This window comes from Dromaius novaehollandiae, chromosome 29, assembly GCF_036370855.1.
Source record: "Dromaius novaehollandiae isolate bDroNov1 chromosome 29, bDroNov1.hap1, whole genome shotgun sequence".
Taxonomy (NCBI): Eukaryota; Metazoa; Chordata; class Aves; order Casuariiformes; family Dromaiidae; genus Dromaius; species Dromaius novaehollandiae.
This window is the reverse complement of record NC_088126.1, coordinates 1,561,183-1,577,195: the sequence shown is the minus strand read 5'-3', so window position 1 is coordinate 1,577,195 and position 16,013 is coordinate 1,561,183. Positions and strand designations below refer to the sequence as shown.

The following is a 16,013-nucleotide window of genomic DNA, read 5'->3' as shown; positions in this document are numbered from 1 at the left end:
GGCCGGGAGCCGCATCCCAGCCCTGACGGGTCCCTGAGCCCCGCTGGGTGCTGGGATTTGGGGCTGCAGCTCCCTGTTATCCAGCCCTGCCTGTGCCCCCCCCCCCGTGCCACCGTGGCCCCCAGTGACCAGGCCACCGCTCCGCGCCTTGGGTTTATTTGTTTTAATATCAACAGCAGCCTGGAGGGGGGTTTTGGGGAGGGGGACAGACGCGCTTTGAGCAGCGTGTGCCGGGCGGCAGCTTTGCCCTCCTCTCCCGGGAAGCGCGAAGGCTTTGCGGTCCCCGACAGGGGAGGACGGAGCAGGGCGAGGACCCGGAGGCGACACCGGCGTCGTCACCCCGCGGTCCCGGCTCCGCTTTGACTCCGTTACGACTCCAGGGACCAAACGCCGCGTGCGCAGAGCGAGGCTTTGCAGCGCCTCGGCTCGCTGCTGAGTCTCTCGAAGGGAATCTTTAGTTATTAGAAACTCTTTATACAGGTATAAAACGGCCGAGAAGGCGACACGGAAAGGTGGGTTTCTCTCCCTGCTGGTTTCGGCGCCCGGGGAGGCGGTGGCTCCTGCCCGGGGGGCTTGCTCAGTCGTCGGGGGTCCGAGCCGGGCCTTGAAGGGGGGGACACACAGAAGCAAAAGCACACGTCAAGGGGAACCCGTGAAGCCGGGCTCTTGCCTAGGCTGGAAAAGGGGGGTTGAGGTGAGGTCAGCCCCCCCCCCCCGCTTTGCCCCGTAGGCTGCACGTGCTGATGGAAGAGCCTGAAACGTGTCCCGGGCTGAGCAGGATCCAGGGTGTCCCGGGATCCCGGGGTGGTGCAAAAGTGGGGAAAAGGGGGTAACCGGGCACGACGGGGCGTGCGGGCGCTCACCGGGGAGGCAGCGCAGCGGGGGCTGCTCCCACGTCCCGTCCTCGCGGCAGCGGGCGAGGGGCGAGTGGCGCTGGGCGAAGCCCTCGCGGCACTGGTACCGCACGATGGAGTCGATCTCGTAGCGCTGCTTTGGTTTGCCGAACATGCGGGCGTTGCTCACGGCCGGCGGGGAGCCGCACAGCACTGCGGGGAGGCGGCGGGGGGGTCACGGCACGCGGCCCCCGGCTCGGCCGTCCCCCTTCCCCGGCCGAAACCCAACCTCTCGCCCCCGTTTCCACCGCGAATCCCAGCCGAAGGGAGGTCCGCGGCTCACCCAGGCCCATTTTGCAGGTGTAGGAGAGGTGGTAGTTGCAGGGCACGTCGCTCCACTGGCCGCCGTCGTGCCACACGATCACCACGCAGTTCTCCCCGGAGAGGAAATAGCTGTCGGGCTGCCCGGGGTGCCAGTTCTCGTAGAGCTTTGGAAGGGGCCCGCGGGCGTTATCGCCGCGCCGAGACCCCCCGGCGCCGAGCTCCCGGCCACGAGTTCGCCCCGGAGCCGTGCCCGGGCCAGCGGCACCCTCTCCGCGCGGAGATAGCGGGGTGCGGGGGGGGGTGACTCATCCTGCGGCGGCGGCGAATATTTTCCGAGTGATGGAGGAGGATGAGGAGGTGGCTGCCCGCGGTGGGGGGGGGGTTTCTTCTCCCGGGGCAGCGGGGGCCCCGACTTACCAAGGGGCTCCCGTCGGACCACTGGAAGTCCCCCTCGATGGTCCGGTCGTTGAGGCCGATCCACTGGTACTCCCGGTACTGATCTGGGGGCCGGAGGGCTCCGCGGTTAGAGGGGGCCCCGCAGGCGCCTGCCGGGAGCTGGGGGGGGCCCGGGCAAGCTGCCGGGGGGTTACTGTGTGCAAGGGAGGGAGATGGGCGGGGGGGCAGAAGGGGCAGCGGGGCCCCGGGGCAGCTGCCAGCACAGCGGGGCCGGCGGCAGCGCCGGGCTCGGCGGAGCAGAGGCTCCCCAGGAGAGGGCAGCAGAGCCTGGCTGTCCCCGCTGTCCCCGCTGTCCCCGCTGTCCCTGCATCTTCCTAGAGGTCCCTACCTGTCCTCGCTGTCCCTGCAGGTCCCAGCATCTTCCTAGAGGTCCCTGCCTGGTCCTGCATCTCCCTGGAGGTCTATTCCTCTCCCTCCTGTCCCTGATGTCCCTGCAGGTCCATTCCTGTCCCTGCCTGGTCCTGCCTGTCCCTGCAGGTCTCTGTTTGTCCCTTCTTGTCTCTGCCTGTCCCTGCAGGTCCATTCCTGTGCTGCCTGTGCCTGCAGGTCCCTGCTCGTCCCCCCGTCCAACCTGTTTCTCCTGTCCCTGCAGGTCCCTGCCTGATCCTGCCTTTCCCTGAAAGTCCCTCCCTGTCCCTGCTTGTCCCTTCTTTCCCTTCTGTCCCGGCCTGTCCCTGCCTCTCCTTGCAGGTCTCTGCCTGTCCCCCCATCCCTCCTGTCCCTGCCTGGTCCTGCCTCTCCCTAGAGATTCCTTCTCCTCCCTCCTGTCCCCGCTTGTCCTTGGAAGTCCCTGCCTGGTCCTGCAGGTTCCTCCCGGCCCTGCCTGGCCCTGCCAGTCTCTGCGGGTGCCTGGCCTCTCCTTGCCTGCCCCTGCCTGTCCTTGCTTGTCCTCTCCCTGCCGGTCCCTGCCTGGTCTCTCCCTGGCCCTTCCCGCTTCTCCCCGTCCCCGTCGCTTTCTGCCCTGTCACCGCAGCTGCCTCCTCCGTCCTGCTCGGCCCCTTTCTCCTTCCTCCCTGCTCTCTCTTCCATGCACGCTTCCCCATGGTTTATTGCCTCGCCTTCGATTTGAGTTGGACGCGTCTAATCTCCATCAGTCTGTCCACCCACCCGTGCAGCTATCCGTCTTTCTGCCCGTCCACCCGTCCCTGCAGTAATCTGCCCGTGCACCTTCCCCTCCGGCTCCCCGCGGGTGCACCCAGCCCCGGCGGCCCCCCGTGCTCCCCCTGCCTCCAGCGAGCCCAGCGGCCGCCGATCAGCCAGCCACGTTCCCATCAACCAGCTCGTCACATCGGGCAGCTCCCTCGTTATTCCTCTCCTCGGCTTCTCCCCGGGTTGTATCCGCCTCCTTCCCTCCCCGCGCGCACGCTCGAAGCGCCGCGCGGCCCCGCACGCGGCGGAGGGCAGAGGGGCGAGCCGGGCCGGGGGCCGGGGCCGCGGCACGTACCGTTGATGAAGTCCTGCTCTTCGGGGGTCAGGATGGCGGCCAGGTGGCCCCCGTAGTGCCTGCACTGGCCCTCGGCGTCCTCCCAGCTGCGCCGGGTGGAGAAGTGCTTGTAGCAGGCTCCCTGGAAGCTGTCCCAGCCGGGGCTGCACCGCTGCAGGGCTGCGCGGTGGCCGGGGACGGGGGGGGGGGGGGGGGGGGGGAGAGGAGAGCGTCGGCATCGAGGAGCCCGAAAGCAAAGCAGCCCCCGAACCCCCCACGTCTGCGTCTGGCGGGTGGGCGGCCGGGCTGCCGCGAGGCCGCGGGGGGGCCCGGGGGCTGCAGCCGGGCGGACTCACGTCTCTCGCAGGCGCTCCCGCCGTAGCCGGGCAGGCACAGGCAGCCGACGCCGTCGCCGTCCTCGGTGCAGGTCCCTCCGTTGAGGCAGGGGTTGGGGACGCAGTCACCTGCAAGGCACAGCACCCTTCCTGACCGCGGCCGCGGGCACCCGGCGCCCCGGGGCAGCGGGGGACGGGACGGGGGTCCGGCCGTGTGGCTGCAGAATTGCAAAGCACCTGGCTGAGAGGGTGGGCACCAGGTGCCTGCTCTGGCCACTAAGTGCTCAAAATCTGAACGAGGATGGGGGGGGGGGGGGGGACTCATGCACACGGCTTTGGCCCCCGCTACCCCCCGCTGCCGGGCGAGGAGGGACGCGAGCCGGCTGCTTGTGCTCGTGGCATCGGCAGGCTCGTTGCCGTGCCGGGGCCTCGGTTCGGTCTGGGGACGGCGCTTGCTTTCGCGTCGCGAGGGCTGCGTGTGCCCCGTCGGAGCTGGGGGCTGCCATGGGGCTGCCCCAATGCGGGGCACAGCTGTCCCCCCCTGCACATCTGGAGCTTGGGGGGTGGCGGCAAAGGATGGAAAATCCCTCCGGCATGCCGCGGCCATGAGTCTGGTGGCAAGACGAGCCTCGCACCCAGCCCCCAGCCCTGCCGCCGTCCCCCCCCCCCCCAGCCCGTCCAGGGCCATGGCAGCGCCGTCCCAGCACCCCCCCCCCACGCTCGGCCCCGGGCAGAGCCCGCAAAGCGCGTGACGAAGGGCTGCTCGAGCGCGGAGCAAAGTCCTTGACACCGGCTAATCCAACGGCCCCCATTTAACAGCCTTCGCGGCGCTGGCGGCTCGGCCGAGGACATCGCTGCCGCCGCTTCGCTTCGCTTCGCCGCCTGCCCGTCCCGTCCCCCCCCCCCCGATGACCCAGCTGCAAGGTGCCGCGGTGCTGCCAGCCGAGGAGCCCGGCGAGCCGCAGCGGGAGCAGCCGGACGGGCTGTTTTAGGGCGCTGGCTGCTCGGCCCCGGCGCGGCCGGCTCCTTCCGAGGCGCCTCTCCCCCAGCCGCCGCGGTGCCGAGGGGACCCGGACGGGCGCCGGGTGCCGGCGTCGCCCGCGAAGGCCCGGGGCGCCTGCTTGGGGGGGGCTAGCAAGGCAGATGGTGCAGCAGCCCTAATCACGGCGCAGCTTGTTTTAATTAAGCAGCTAACAGAGCCGCCAGGGCCGCACGGGCCGTGCTGCAAAGCTGCATTGGAGCCGGGACTGGCTTGGCCCGGTGCTGCTTGGGAAGCGATGGAAAGGCAGCGGGTGCCGGCCCCGTCTCGGTGGCTCTCACGGGGCTGCCACGGTGTGGCAGGGGGGACAGAGGGCCGAACCACAGCCCGGTCCCTTCGCAGCAGCTCCCGCAGCACGACGGAGGCTCTCGCGGCTGCTCTGCACCTCCCTCCACCCCGGGGAGATGGACGGATGGTGCAAAACACCTGATTCTCCCCCACTGAAAAAACAACCCCGCGCTACCCTCCAACTCGCGCGGGAAGCGTTGCGAGCCCGGCGGCGGCCCCGGGACTCGCGGGGGGATTAGTTCGTCAGTGGGGGCCACGCGGGTGGGCGGAGAGCGAGCAAGAGACGCGAGGACGAAGGGAAGAGCAAGCCGAGGTGCTTGTTCTAGAAAGCCTTTAATTCCCTTTATTAGTATCGCTGTTAGTCAGAGGAGGGTTCGGGGCCTTCTGATGACTTTTTTTTTTTTTTCATGGAAACAGTCATTAAAACACTTCACAGAAGTAGAAGAGGTTTAAGTGCATGCATAGCTCAGACCAATTTGTTTGACAAATATGTGCTTCTCCGGACCTTTAACCTTCCCTTATCCAGCTGGAGAGAGGAGGAGAGAGAGAGAAAGACGGACCGACGGAGGAGAGCCCGGCACGGCGGCGGCTCGCCCTAGCGCCAGAGAGCCGCCAGAAGGGCTGCGCCGAGGGCCAGGGCGGCCCGGGCACCGGGGCGGCCCCCCGGGCTCCCGCTGGCCCCGCGGCCCGGCCGGGGCGCCGCCGGGCTGGGGGCCGGCTCGGCGGAGGGGGTCCCGGCCGGGGCGGCGGTGCCGGGGCGGGGAGAGGTGAGGCCGTGCCTGCGGGTCCCACCTGGTTCTCCGGGAACGGCTGCGAGGAAACCCTCCGCGGTGGCGACGGAGGGAGCGGGCCGCTCTTCCTCCTCCTCCTCCTCTTCCTCCTCCGAAGCGGCGCCGGGCGAGGGCCTCCCGCCGTCGGCTTTCCCGTCCTCCCCGCGGCCCGGCGCAGCGGCCGCCGTCACGGCGAGGGTGCCGCCGTGGCCGGTGGCCGCGGGGAGCCACGGGGCCCCCGACTGCTCCTCGCCGTCCTCCGGCAGCGGCACCGTGGCCGCGGGGGGCAGCGGCGACACTGCGGGACCCTCGGCTCCTCCGGCACTGGGGACGACGTCTCCAGAGAGCTCGGCATCCTCCGGAGAGCCGCCGGCTGCGGGGCCATGGGTGCTGACCCGCCCTGGCGCCGGGGTGATGGGCTCCCCCGGCTCGCGGGGATCCGTCGAGGCTGCAAAAGTGGCACCGGGTGGCACCGTTCCCGCCTGGAGCAGCACGGAGGGGGGCTGTCCGGGGCTGGCCGGCTCCGTGGGCTGGGGGTCCTCTGCGCCCCGGCGGCTCCCGCTCTGCTCCGCCGGCTCCCGGCGCTCGCCGCCCGCCGAGGCGCCCCGCGCTCGCTCCAGCTCCCGCTGCTCCTCTGCAAGAGGCAAGTCGGAAAAGCCGTGAGACGTTCGCTCCCGACGAGCGGAGAGACCCCGCGGCGCGGACGGGAGCGGCGGCGGCAAAGCCTCGGAGCGGCTCAGGTCCTGCCCCGACCCCTCTCTGGGGCGGGCAGACCCGAGCGGGAAATGCCCCCCCCCCAAAATATCCCCCCCACTGGCATTTCCCAACAAGACGGACACAGCCCCGCGACGCTCATCCCGGCATTCCCGGCATTCCCGGCGTTCCTGGCGGGACGGGAGCTGCTCGGCAGCCCCGTCCCGGTGGAAAGCGCGCTGCCATCTCCGGGCTCTGCCTCCTCGCTGCCGGCTGCCGCGTTTCCCAGCGCCCCGGCCCCGCGTCGGACTGCGGTCCCCGAGCCGGCGCGTGGGAGAAGGGGGCTCGGGCATGGCTACGCCTTGCAGTCAGTGCCGAGCAGGGATGCAGCCATCCCCGAAAAAGCCCTGGCGCGGAGCTCCCTGCAAGACCGGCTCAGGCGTCGGTGAAACGCCGGAGCTCCTCCGCGCCCGCGGCTGCCTCGGTGCCATCGCTGCAAACGGGAGCAGCCGGCCCCAAACCGGAGCGGTTTTTGCCGGGGTTTTTCCTTGCCACCTCCAAGCGCTCCTGCAAGCTCGGCGCCTCGTCCCCCCGCCCTTGGGCATCCTCCGGCCCCCGCGCCGCAGCCCTGCCGCGGCCCAGGCTGGACCTACCCGTGCGGGACGGCTCGCGAGCGGCCTCCGGGCAGTCCGTGCCCGTCCCTCGCGCCCCCTCCTCGTCTGCCGGCACCGGGCTGCCGGGCTCCGTGCCGCAGCTACGCGGGGCGCCCGCCTCGGGGGCACCCGGGGCCGGGGGGGACGCGGAGGGGGCTAGCGGGGGCCCCGCCGGCTCTTCGGGGGCAAGGCTCGGCTTTTCCAGCTCCGCATCAGCCGCAGCCTTAAGGAAAGGGACGGCGTAAATGGCCCCGCGCGACTCAATCTCCACTTGCGCCTCGGGCAGCTGCAGCTCCTCCAGCTTTTCTGCCACTGTAACAATCCCGTGGAGGCCCTCGGGCTCACTGGCTCGGGCTTTTCCTGGAGCCTCAGGGAACGAGTTTGTCCCTTCTGTGGGCAGAAAGAAAGTGGGGTATTACTGCCTCGTCCTGGCCCCCGGTGAGCGGCGGAGCGGGATGCCCCGGCACGGGGGGCCGGAGCCCTGCAGCCTTCCCTAGGGATGGTGCCGGGATGGCACCGGGCTTGGGGGGGACCCGGTCGCTCTCGATCCTCCGCTAAAAGGGGTCTCCATGGGGCACGGTCCCTTTCCCACGGGCCCTGGGAGGATGAGGATGGGGCTCGGGGGCCGCGCTCCGGAGCAATGCCGGCTCCCACCCTCTGCGGGAGCCCGGCCAAGGCCGAGGGCAGCCGGCCAGGCAGCTTTGAGGCTCGCAGCGTTGCGCCGCGCTTCCCTGCCCTCGCCGCCTGCACCTTTCTCCTCCCGCCGCCGAGCCCGGCGCCTCGATGCACGCCGGCATCCCGCCCCGGGGGGGGACCGATCCCCAGCCCCGTCCCAGCATCCAGCCGCGTGTCCGGGACTCGGCACGCGGCTCTTTGCTTCCTGCCTAGCTCCAGGCGCTTGAGACACCGGGACGCACGTGCCCCCGGCTCCACCGAGAGATGGGGAAACCGAGGCACGGAGCTGCGTGGTCCCTCCAGGATCACGCCAGGGAGGGGGAGCCGCCGGGCAGAGGCAGCGAGCGCAGCTCTTGCCGCTGCCGCCTCCCAGTCCCGTCTCCCGGCACAGCGACCCGCGGAGCCCCGGGATGGCTCCCATCCACAGGGCGCCCGGCTTCCCAGCCGCCCCGGCAGCCCGTCGCTGCCACCACGGTGGCTTTTCCTGCTCCCCCGGGAGCCCTGCACCACTCGCTGCCGGGCTGGTCCCTGTTGCTATCGATGGGTTTGCGTTGCTCAAAACGCCTCCTGCGAGCCCTGCCTGGCAGCCGGCAGAGCCCCTGGAAGTCCCCCCGGCCGCCGGAGAGCCGGGATGTGTGCCGCACGGAGCCGCGCCGGCTGCGGAGCCGAGGGGCCGGCTGCCCCCGCGCCGGGTCTGCAGGGCACGATGCCGTGAGCGGCCACCCCGGCACCGTCCGCCCGGCGGGAGCCATCCGACCGCCGGCACCGCACGGGGCAGCCCTATCGCGATACGTCGGGGCGCAGCGTTGAGGCCGGGCAGGCTATATCCCCCCCTCCGTCGCGATACAGCAGCATGCAATGCCGAGGCCGTGCAAGGCATCCCCGGCTCGACACACAGCAGCGAGACCGTGCAAAGCAGCGCGGGGCATCGTGGGGCGTCGCGACGCTGCAGAGCTCCGTGCACAGCGCGACAGCTCGCAGGCAGCTTGCACCGCGGCGGGGCGGACGCGGCCCGGGCGCCGCAGCGATCGCATCCCGAACCCCGCGCGGGTGCTCCAGGTGCCCCATCCGACGGCGCGGGCTGCTTTACCTCGGAAGCAGTACGCGTCGTATCGGCTGTGGGCGTCGGGGAATCCCGTCTGGTTCCGGAAGACGAAGATGGTTTTGACGCCGGGCAGGCTCCCGCCGCAGCGCTCCCGCGGCGCGACGATGGGGTAGCGGACGCTGCCGTCGGCCAGCCAGCCGGGGCTGCAGGCGTCCAGGCCGCCGCTCCAGGCCGCGTAGAGCTGGCCCGTGCTCGCCAGCTCGGCCCCCAGCGCCTGGCAGCGCGCCTCCGCCTCCTCCAGCGTGAATTTATCCGGCGCCGTCTCCAAAAAGATCTCCCCTGCGGCAGGAGGGAGGCGTCGGAGCCGGGGCGCGGGAACGGCGCCCGTGCCCAGGGACCGGCCGCGGGAACGGTGCTGGCGGGATGCCCGGCGGGACGGGCTGGAGCGGGCGGGGATGCGGGTGCAAAGCCTGGCGCGAGCATCCCCCAGCCCGGCCCGTCCACAGTCACCTGCGAGGTCCTGGGCGTAGCAGTACACGTCGTACATGTCCTCGGGGTCCACGACGCCGTAGTTGCGGACGCCGGGGAAGCCGTTCATGTCGCCGTAGCAGGCCTCGCGCGGCGTGTGGATGGGGTACCGCACGGTCTGGTCGGCCACCCAGCCGGCGTCGCACTGCTCGTAGCCGCCGCGGTAGGCAGCGTAGAGCTGCTCGGGGGTGGCGATGCGGGCGCCGATCCTGGCGCAGGCCTCCCCGGCTTCGGCGAAGGTGTAGGCGTAGCGCGTGGAGCCCTCGCGGTAGTGAAACACCACCCCTGCGGGGGAGAGCCGCGAGCTCGGCCGCATCCTCGGCGCCTGCAGCCCCCGGCACCCGCAAAGGGTCCGGCTGCCCCTTGCATCCACCGGGGTCCAGCCACCCCTTTGCACCCGCGAAGGGTCCATCTGCCCCTTTGCACCCGCCAGGGTCTGGCCACCCCTTTGCACCCACTGGGATCCAGCCACCCCTTTGCATCCACGAAGGATCCAGCCATCCCTTTGCTCCCGTGACGGATCCAGCTGCCCCTTTGCATCTGCAAAGGATCCAGCCACCTCTTTACATCTGCAAAGGGTCCAGCTGCCCCTCTGCACGCAGCAGGGTCTGGCCACCCCTTGCACCCACTGGGATCCAGCTGTCCCTTTGCAGCCGCAGAGGGTCCAGCCGCCCCTCGGCACCCCGTTGCAAGAGGGATTTGCTCGGCTCCGCGGGCACCGCTGCAGCCGGCGTCCCCGCGGCGCAGCTACCTTTGACTTTGAGGTCGAGGATGTCGTGGCCGTCCTCGATGCCGTGCTGCACGTCGCAGCGGTAGATGCCCGAGTCGTTGGGGCGCAGCTCGGTGAGCAGCAGCGAGGCGTTGGTGTACTGCCGGTGGAAGATGGGCAGCGAGGCGCGCAGGCGGTACTCCTCGCTCACCTTCACCCGGTCCCCGCGGGCCACCAGGATCTCCAGCTCCCGGCCCTCGGCCAGGAAGGTCCACTTGACGCGGGGAGCGCCCAGGACGGCGCGGCGCCCGGCGGTGCTGGCCGTGGGCACCGGCCGCAGGTAGGTGATGAGGCAGGGGATGGTCACGTCGCCCGCCAGCACGGCGTCGAGCGCCGGGCGCCGCGGGATGGAGACCTGCAGGGCCTTGGGGTCGTCTGGGCGGGAGGGCGAGAGGGGCCGTGAGTGGCCGGACCCCCCCCCAACTCCGATACGTCCCCCCCGAGCCCTGGCGGCTGCCGAGGGGCTGCACCGTGCCGTTACCTGCGCCGTCCTCGGGGCCGAAGGCGGCCGGCACCGCCGCGGGGGCCAGCGCGCAGAGCAGCAGCAGCGGGAGGGCCGAGGCCATCCTGGGCCCTGCAGGGAGGGGAAAGAGCCCCCGCGAGCTGCGCTCAGGCTCGAAAGCAGCTTTGCAACGCTCCGCGCCCGGTTTGCATCCCCCGGGAACGGCACGGCGCGACGAGGGGCACCCGGCCGGCGGGGACGGGGACAGGGGCGCCCGGTGGGGACGGGGACGGGGCAACGCCTGGAGCGGAGGGACAGAGAGCAACCGGGCTGCAAGGAGCCAATTCGGGTGCAAATTAAGCAAAACGGGGCACCTGGCCAGGGCCGGAGCCACGGAGCTGCGTCTACCCAGGGGTCCAGCAGCTCGTGCACCCCAGCCTGCCCCGTGCACCCCCGGGGCGGGGGGAAGGCTGGATCCAGCCCGCAGCCCCCCCGGGAAGCCGGGTCCTTTGGGGACAGCAGAGGCGAGCCTGGCCGCGGCGGCACGGAAAGTCTGAGCGCGAGCCCGCGGCGGGCTGCGTTTTGGGAGGCAGCTCGAAACCTCAGCGGGGTTTTTAATAGCCGGGATTTTAGCGAGGCAGGAGCCGGCGAGCCCCGGCTGCGGGGGGAGGCACGTGCCCGCGCGCCGGGGGCATCGATGCACGCGTGTGCATGCGTGTGGGTGCACCGGTGCACGCGTGTGCACGGGGGGGACACGTCGGGGCTGCATGCCGCCAGCACACAACACGCGGGGCGGAGCGGGGGGCAGGCACGGGGGGGCTCCTCTTTGCCATGCAGCTCACGCCGGAGGCTCCCTGCTCGCGGGCTGGGAAAAGCGGGGCCCGGCCAAGCGGCCATTATGTCCCGCCTGGCACAGGGGCAGCGGCTCCCGCAGCAGCGCCGCCTCCGCTGCCCAGCGAGCGGGGGGCACCCGGGGGGGGGGCTCGCTGCTTCTCGCCCCTCCAGCAGCAGCTCAATAGCGGTCCCCCCGCTCCCTGTAACGATGGGGCGCTGGGTGGTTTCCAGCGGTGCTGAGCCCCGGGGCGGCTTCGGAGCCCTGCAGTGACCGCGGCGGCCTTGGGAGCGGCTCTGGCATGGCCACGGCACGCTCTGGCCCGCGTCCCTGGGGGCCGGACTGCTCTGACGGGAGGCCGGGATGGTGGGCGCACGGCTCTGCACCGCCAGCGCACGGCCCCCAGCACCAAGCAGCACCGATGTGCAGTCCCTAGCACCGAGCAGCATGGACATACAGTCCCCAGCACCGAGCACGGTGGAGATACAGCCCCCAGCACCGAGCACAGTGGAGATACAGCCCCTAGCACCAAGCAACATGGACGTACAGCCCCCAGCACCGAGCACAGTGGAGATACAGCCCCTAGCACCAAGCAACATGGACGTACAGCCCCCAGCACCGAGCACAGTGGAGATACAGCCCCTAGCACCAAGCAACATGGACGTACAGCCCCTAGCACCGAGCATCATGGACGTACAGCCCCTAGCACCAAGCACGGTGGAGATACAGCCCCTAGCACCAAGCACTGTTGATGTACAGCCCCTAGCACCAAGCACCGTGCACATACAGCCCCCAGCACCAAGCACCGCCGACGTACAGCCACAGCCCCAAGCCGGGCTGCCCATGCTCTGCCCGGATCATTGGCATTCCGGCTCACGGCTCCGGGCAGACAAAGCGTTCCCGCGCGGCGCCGTGGCCGGGGGCCAGCTCGGGGGCCGGACGCCGGGGCCCTCCCCGGCCCCGCTCGCCCCGCGCCCGCCCGAGCGAGGAGGGCTTTTGTCGCCGGCGCCTTTTCTTCCCGTTCCCAAGGCGCCGCGGTGGCGTGAGCGAGGGCCGGGGGACGCCGGGGCCCTCCCCAGCTGCGGGTTCCTCCAGGCCCCGGGATGGGGCAGGCGGCAAGTTTGAGGTTTTGGGGCTTTTTTTTTGCTATTTGCCATAAATGGAAAAATTTCAGCCCATAGGTCAGGAGGGAAAATTTGGGGCCAAAAGCAGTGAACAAGCAAGGAAAGGGCCACGGGCCCCCCGAGTACCGCGGCTCGCGCACCTCTCCCCCCCGTAGACTCTCCGGTGGCTCGTAACGGGGCTGAGCCCCCGCGTCACCGCAGCGGGGCCCTGGTGGGGGTCTCCCCTCCCCAGCTGCCAAAATCCGGGGGCAGTTCATCGCGTCCGAGACCTCGTCCGGAGGCAGCCGAGGGGCTGGGGCGGCGCGGGGCGCGGACCGAGACGGGCGCCCGGCACGAGCGGCGCGACCTCATTTCCGTGGGAAACCAGGCGGAAAATGGAAGCGAGCTGCTATTTCGGGGCCGGGGCCCATGCAGAAGGGGGGGGGCCACGGCCCCCTCGGCCCCCTCCCCGTGGCGGCTCCGGCCTCGGCGCCCAAGGTGCCCTGCCAGCCCGCAGCGCGGGGGGGGCCGGGGCCCGGCGCGGGCCAGCGGCTTTCCAGGGACGCCGAGCTGCAGAGTGAGTCAGCAGCCGCGCCGGCAGCGCCTGGCCCCGCTCCAGGCGGGAGGCGAGCTGGCTTCCCGGGAAAACGTGCCCCCCCCCCTCCCCTTTGCCATCGGCACGCCGGGCCCCGCCGGCTGCATCCCCGCGCTCGCCCATCCCACGGCCACGCGTGTCCCCGCGTGCACGGAGGGCTTTGCACCGGCCGCGCGGCACCGTTCCCGCGGGGACCCAGCTCCCGCCAAGGTCACCGCTCCCTTCCCGAGGCCTTTCCCAGGCGGCTCCGGCTCCAGCGCCCTTGCGATGCCCCCCCCCCCCCAACCTTGGCCACCCCCTCCTCGGCGGCCAAATTTACCGAACCACCCATGCAAAATGCGCGGCGTTTGGAAGGGACCGGCGTTTGCCTTTGGGTGGCATCGGGCTGGGGGCCGGGGGGGGCTGGGCTGCGCGGGGGGGCAGCGGGGATGCGGCGCGGCAGCCCCTTGGCAGCGAGCGCTGGCACGGCTTAAAAGCCCGGAAGCAGGTGGGGAGAGGGGGGGGTCCCTCCGGCCGCGGGGGCTTCCCGGGGCTCCGCTGCTCGGCGGCACGGAGACAGGGGGTCCTTGTTGCAGACCCCCCCCCGCCCTGCACCGCGGAGACGAGCCGCTGGCACCAACAGCACTGCAGGCCCATGGGGATGTGCCCCCCCCAGTCCGGGCGGCTGGGAGGGCCCAGGCGTCCTGGCCCCAGCATCCCGGAGCACGCGGCAGCCCCGGCACGCAAGGAAAACCAAGGTGAACCAGTCCCAGCGGAGCAGCAGCCTGGCAGCTGGCTGGGAACACCGGCTCATGTCCCCGGCACCAGCCCTCCGGCGGGGGGTACTGATGGGGAAACTGAGGCACGAGACGGGGCAGAGGACGGGGGTCCGAGCTCGCAGTGACACCCCCAGCGCCGGGACTCCTGTCCCCGCAGCACGGGATCTGGTCATGGGAAGCCTCCGGGCTGGCAACTCCCCAGCGCTAAATCGTGGTGCCCCCCCCCAGGAAAAACCTGGTCCTGCTCCCAGTTTCCCCAGTCTAAACCCGTTTCCCCAGGCCAAACCCCTTCCCTGCGGAGCATCCCCAGGGAGTGGCCTTAAATCACGGAGCCCAGGCCCGGAGGAAGGGCCCAGGCATCCGGCTCCCCCAGGCTGGGAGCAGCAGCCCCCCGGCCCAGACCCCCCCGCCGCAGGGAAGCCGCCGGAGCCAAGGCCGCTGCAGACACCCCGGGGGCAGAGCGGGTCTTTCCCACCCTCCGGCAGCCCTAGGGAGAAGCAACAGGTCCCGGTTTCGCCTGGGCTTCCCGCGGCTGCCGGAGCCGGGGCGGGGGGGGGGGGGGGGACCGGGACGTCCTGGGCTCAGAGATGCTCGACGCAGCGCCTTCGGCAAATGCTCCAGCTGGGAAAGGAGGTCGCAGCCACCCACCACAGCCCTGGGCCCCCTGCGCTACCCTCGGTAGCGAAAAGCCACAAAATCTCCCCAAAATGCACGTTTCTACCCCCCCCGGGCCACCGGCAAGGCTGGGTGGGGGGGATAGAGCCGAAAGACCCCACAGAGGACGCGGCTGGGTGAGGAAGAGGAGCTCCGGCGCCGCCGAACAGCGGCCCAAACCCTGGACAAGCTCCCGCCTGCTCCGTGCCTCAGTTTCCCCTTCTGGTGCTGCCCTTGTGCAGGCGCCAGGGTCCGTCGGACCGGGGCCGGGAGAGGGGATGAGAGCCCTGCCCGTCCCAGCCCGCCGGTATCCTGCTGCTGCTGCGTTTCCCACGCGCCGGAGCAGCCGGACAGGGCTGAATTCGTTTCTCCGTCTAACTTAGACAGATCCCCCCCCCCGCCGAAAGCAGCCCCCCGCCGAAAGCAGCCCGCAGAGCCCAGCCTGCCCAAGCCGAGCCTCCGAAAACCCCCTTGCAGCGGTGCGAGCGCGCTGGGCCCCGGTGCCAAGGACGAGCCGCCCGGCGCCCGCAGAGCGCCGGCTCAGCATCCCCCGCCGTGGGGGGGACGCGTTTCCCCCCCTCCCTGCCCAGCTTTGCACTTTCCAGCAGTGGGAGAGAAAGAGGTTAAAGGAGACATTGCAATGAATAGCAGTGACCCGGTGCCCCCCCCGCGGCAGCATCCCCTGCCCGGACACCCCGGACCGCGGAGCCGGGGAGGGGGGGAACCGGGAGCCCCCGCGGGCACCGCTCGCGTCCCACCTTGCTCCGTGCGCGGCGGCGTTCCCGGGGCAGCCGGAGCCGGTGCAGGCGGCAGAGGCAACTTTCCCGGGCGGGGAGCCGGGGGGGCTGCGGGCGAGCGGCGCCGCAGAGCCGAGCCGCAGCTCCGCCGGGAGAGCGCAGGCACGGGATGCGCTCGGCAGCAGGTTGGCAGGGCGGCTGGGAGCGAGCTCCGCCAGGCATAAGTGCAGGCACCGAGAAAAGAGGCGATCTCTGTGTGTGTCCGCGTCCTCGCCTCTTTTTTTTCCTTTTTTTTTTTTTTTCCCTCCTCCTTTTATATTTTCTTCCTTCCCCTAATTAAAAAAAAAAATTACTACCGTGCTGGCAAGCGCCTCGTCCCTCCCCTTCCCTCCCTCCTGGCAGCTGGCAAAGCCCAGCGCAGGATCCCGAGCGGGGAGAGGAGGATGCTCGAGGCGGCGCGGCGCGGGGAGGCGGACGTCACTGGGGCCGGAGCATCCTCGGGGATGCACGGGGCTGCACTCCGGACCGTGCCGGGCGCCCGGAGACGCCGCTGGCAGCTCTGGCTGGCCGGGGAGGGGGCTATGGGCAGGGGCTACCGGTAGCCGGCAGCTCTCCGGTGGAGAGCACGGCGCCGTGCCTCAGTTTCCCCACCCGCAGGCGTGGGGGGGGGGGGCCGGGGCTGGGCTCCCTTGGCTGCAGCGGGGCGTCTGCCCGCGGCCCCCTTGCCATGCCAGCTGCCCCCCCCCCCCCCGAGCTGGCTGCGTTTTTGGCTGGTTAAGCCAAATTCCAGCACCCGTTAGGCGACGGGGCGGCGGGACCGGCACAACCAGGCGCCCGAAGGGAGGAGAGGGGGGAACCGGCCGCCGGGCGCAGCCTCGGGGGGGGGGGGGTGGTAAAAACCAGGTCTGGCTCAGGCTCGGCCTCGCATGCTGCGTCCGGCACCCCGGGAGGCCGGCGCGGAGCCTGTCGGATAATTGCTCGGGTGAGTTTGCAGAAAGCCGCCGCTGCTGAGCAGAATTAATCACTCGTTGCCCCGGGAAATAATTACGGGCAGCGGCGAG

At 71.0% G+C, this 16,013-nt stretch overlaps 1 protein-coding gene across 3 annotated transcripts; it reads right to left on the bottom strand.

The window, feature by feature from the left end:
* Positions 1-149: 149 nt before the first annotated feature.
* BCAN (brevican) lies at positions 150-15,348 on the bottom strand. Of its 3 annotated transcripts, XM_064498937.1 has the most exons (13): positions 14,974-15,341; positions 10,313-10,405; positions 9,814-10,206; positions 9,045-9,347; positions 8,580-8,873; positions 6,815-7,204; positions 5,491-6,102; positions 3,393-3,500; positions 3,058-3,216; positions 1,575-1,657; positions 1,177-1,321; positions 864-1,046; positions 150-603 (listed from the first exon to the last, which is right to left on the bottom strand). In XM_064498937.1, exons 2-13 carry the CDS (start codon positions 10,395-10,397, stop codon positions 578-580), a joined length of 2,781 nt encoding a protein of 926 aa, XP_064355007.1. In that variant the 5' UTR covers positions 10,398-10,405; positions 14,974-15,341; the 3' UTR covers positions 150-577. The 3 variants fall into 3 exon arrangements, with proteins under 3 accessions (XP_064355007.1, XP_064355008.1, XP_064355009.1); XM_064498938.1 differs by lacking the exon at positions 864-1,046 and having other exon boundaries at positions 14,974-15,348; XM_064498939.1 differs by lacking the exon at positions 6,815-7,204 and having other exon boundaries at positions 14,974-15,338.
* Positions 15,349-16,013: the final 665 nt, after the last annotated feature.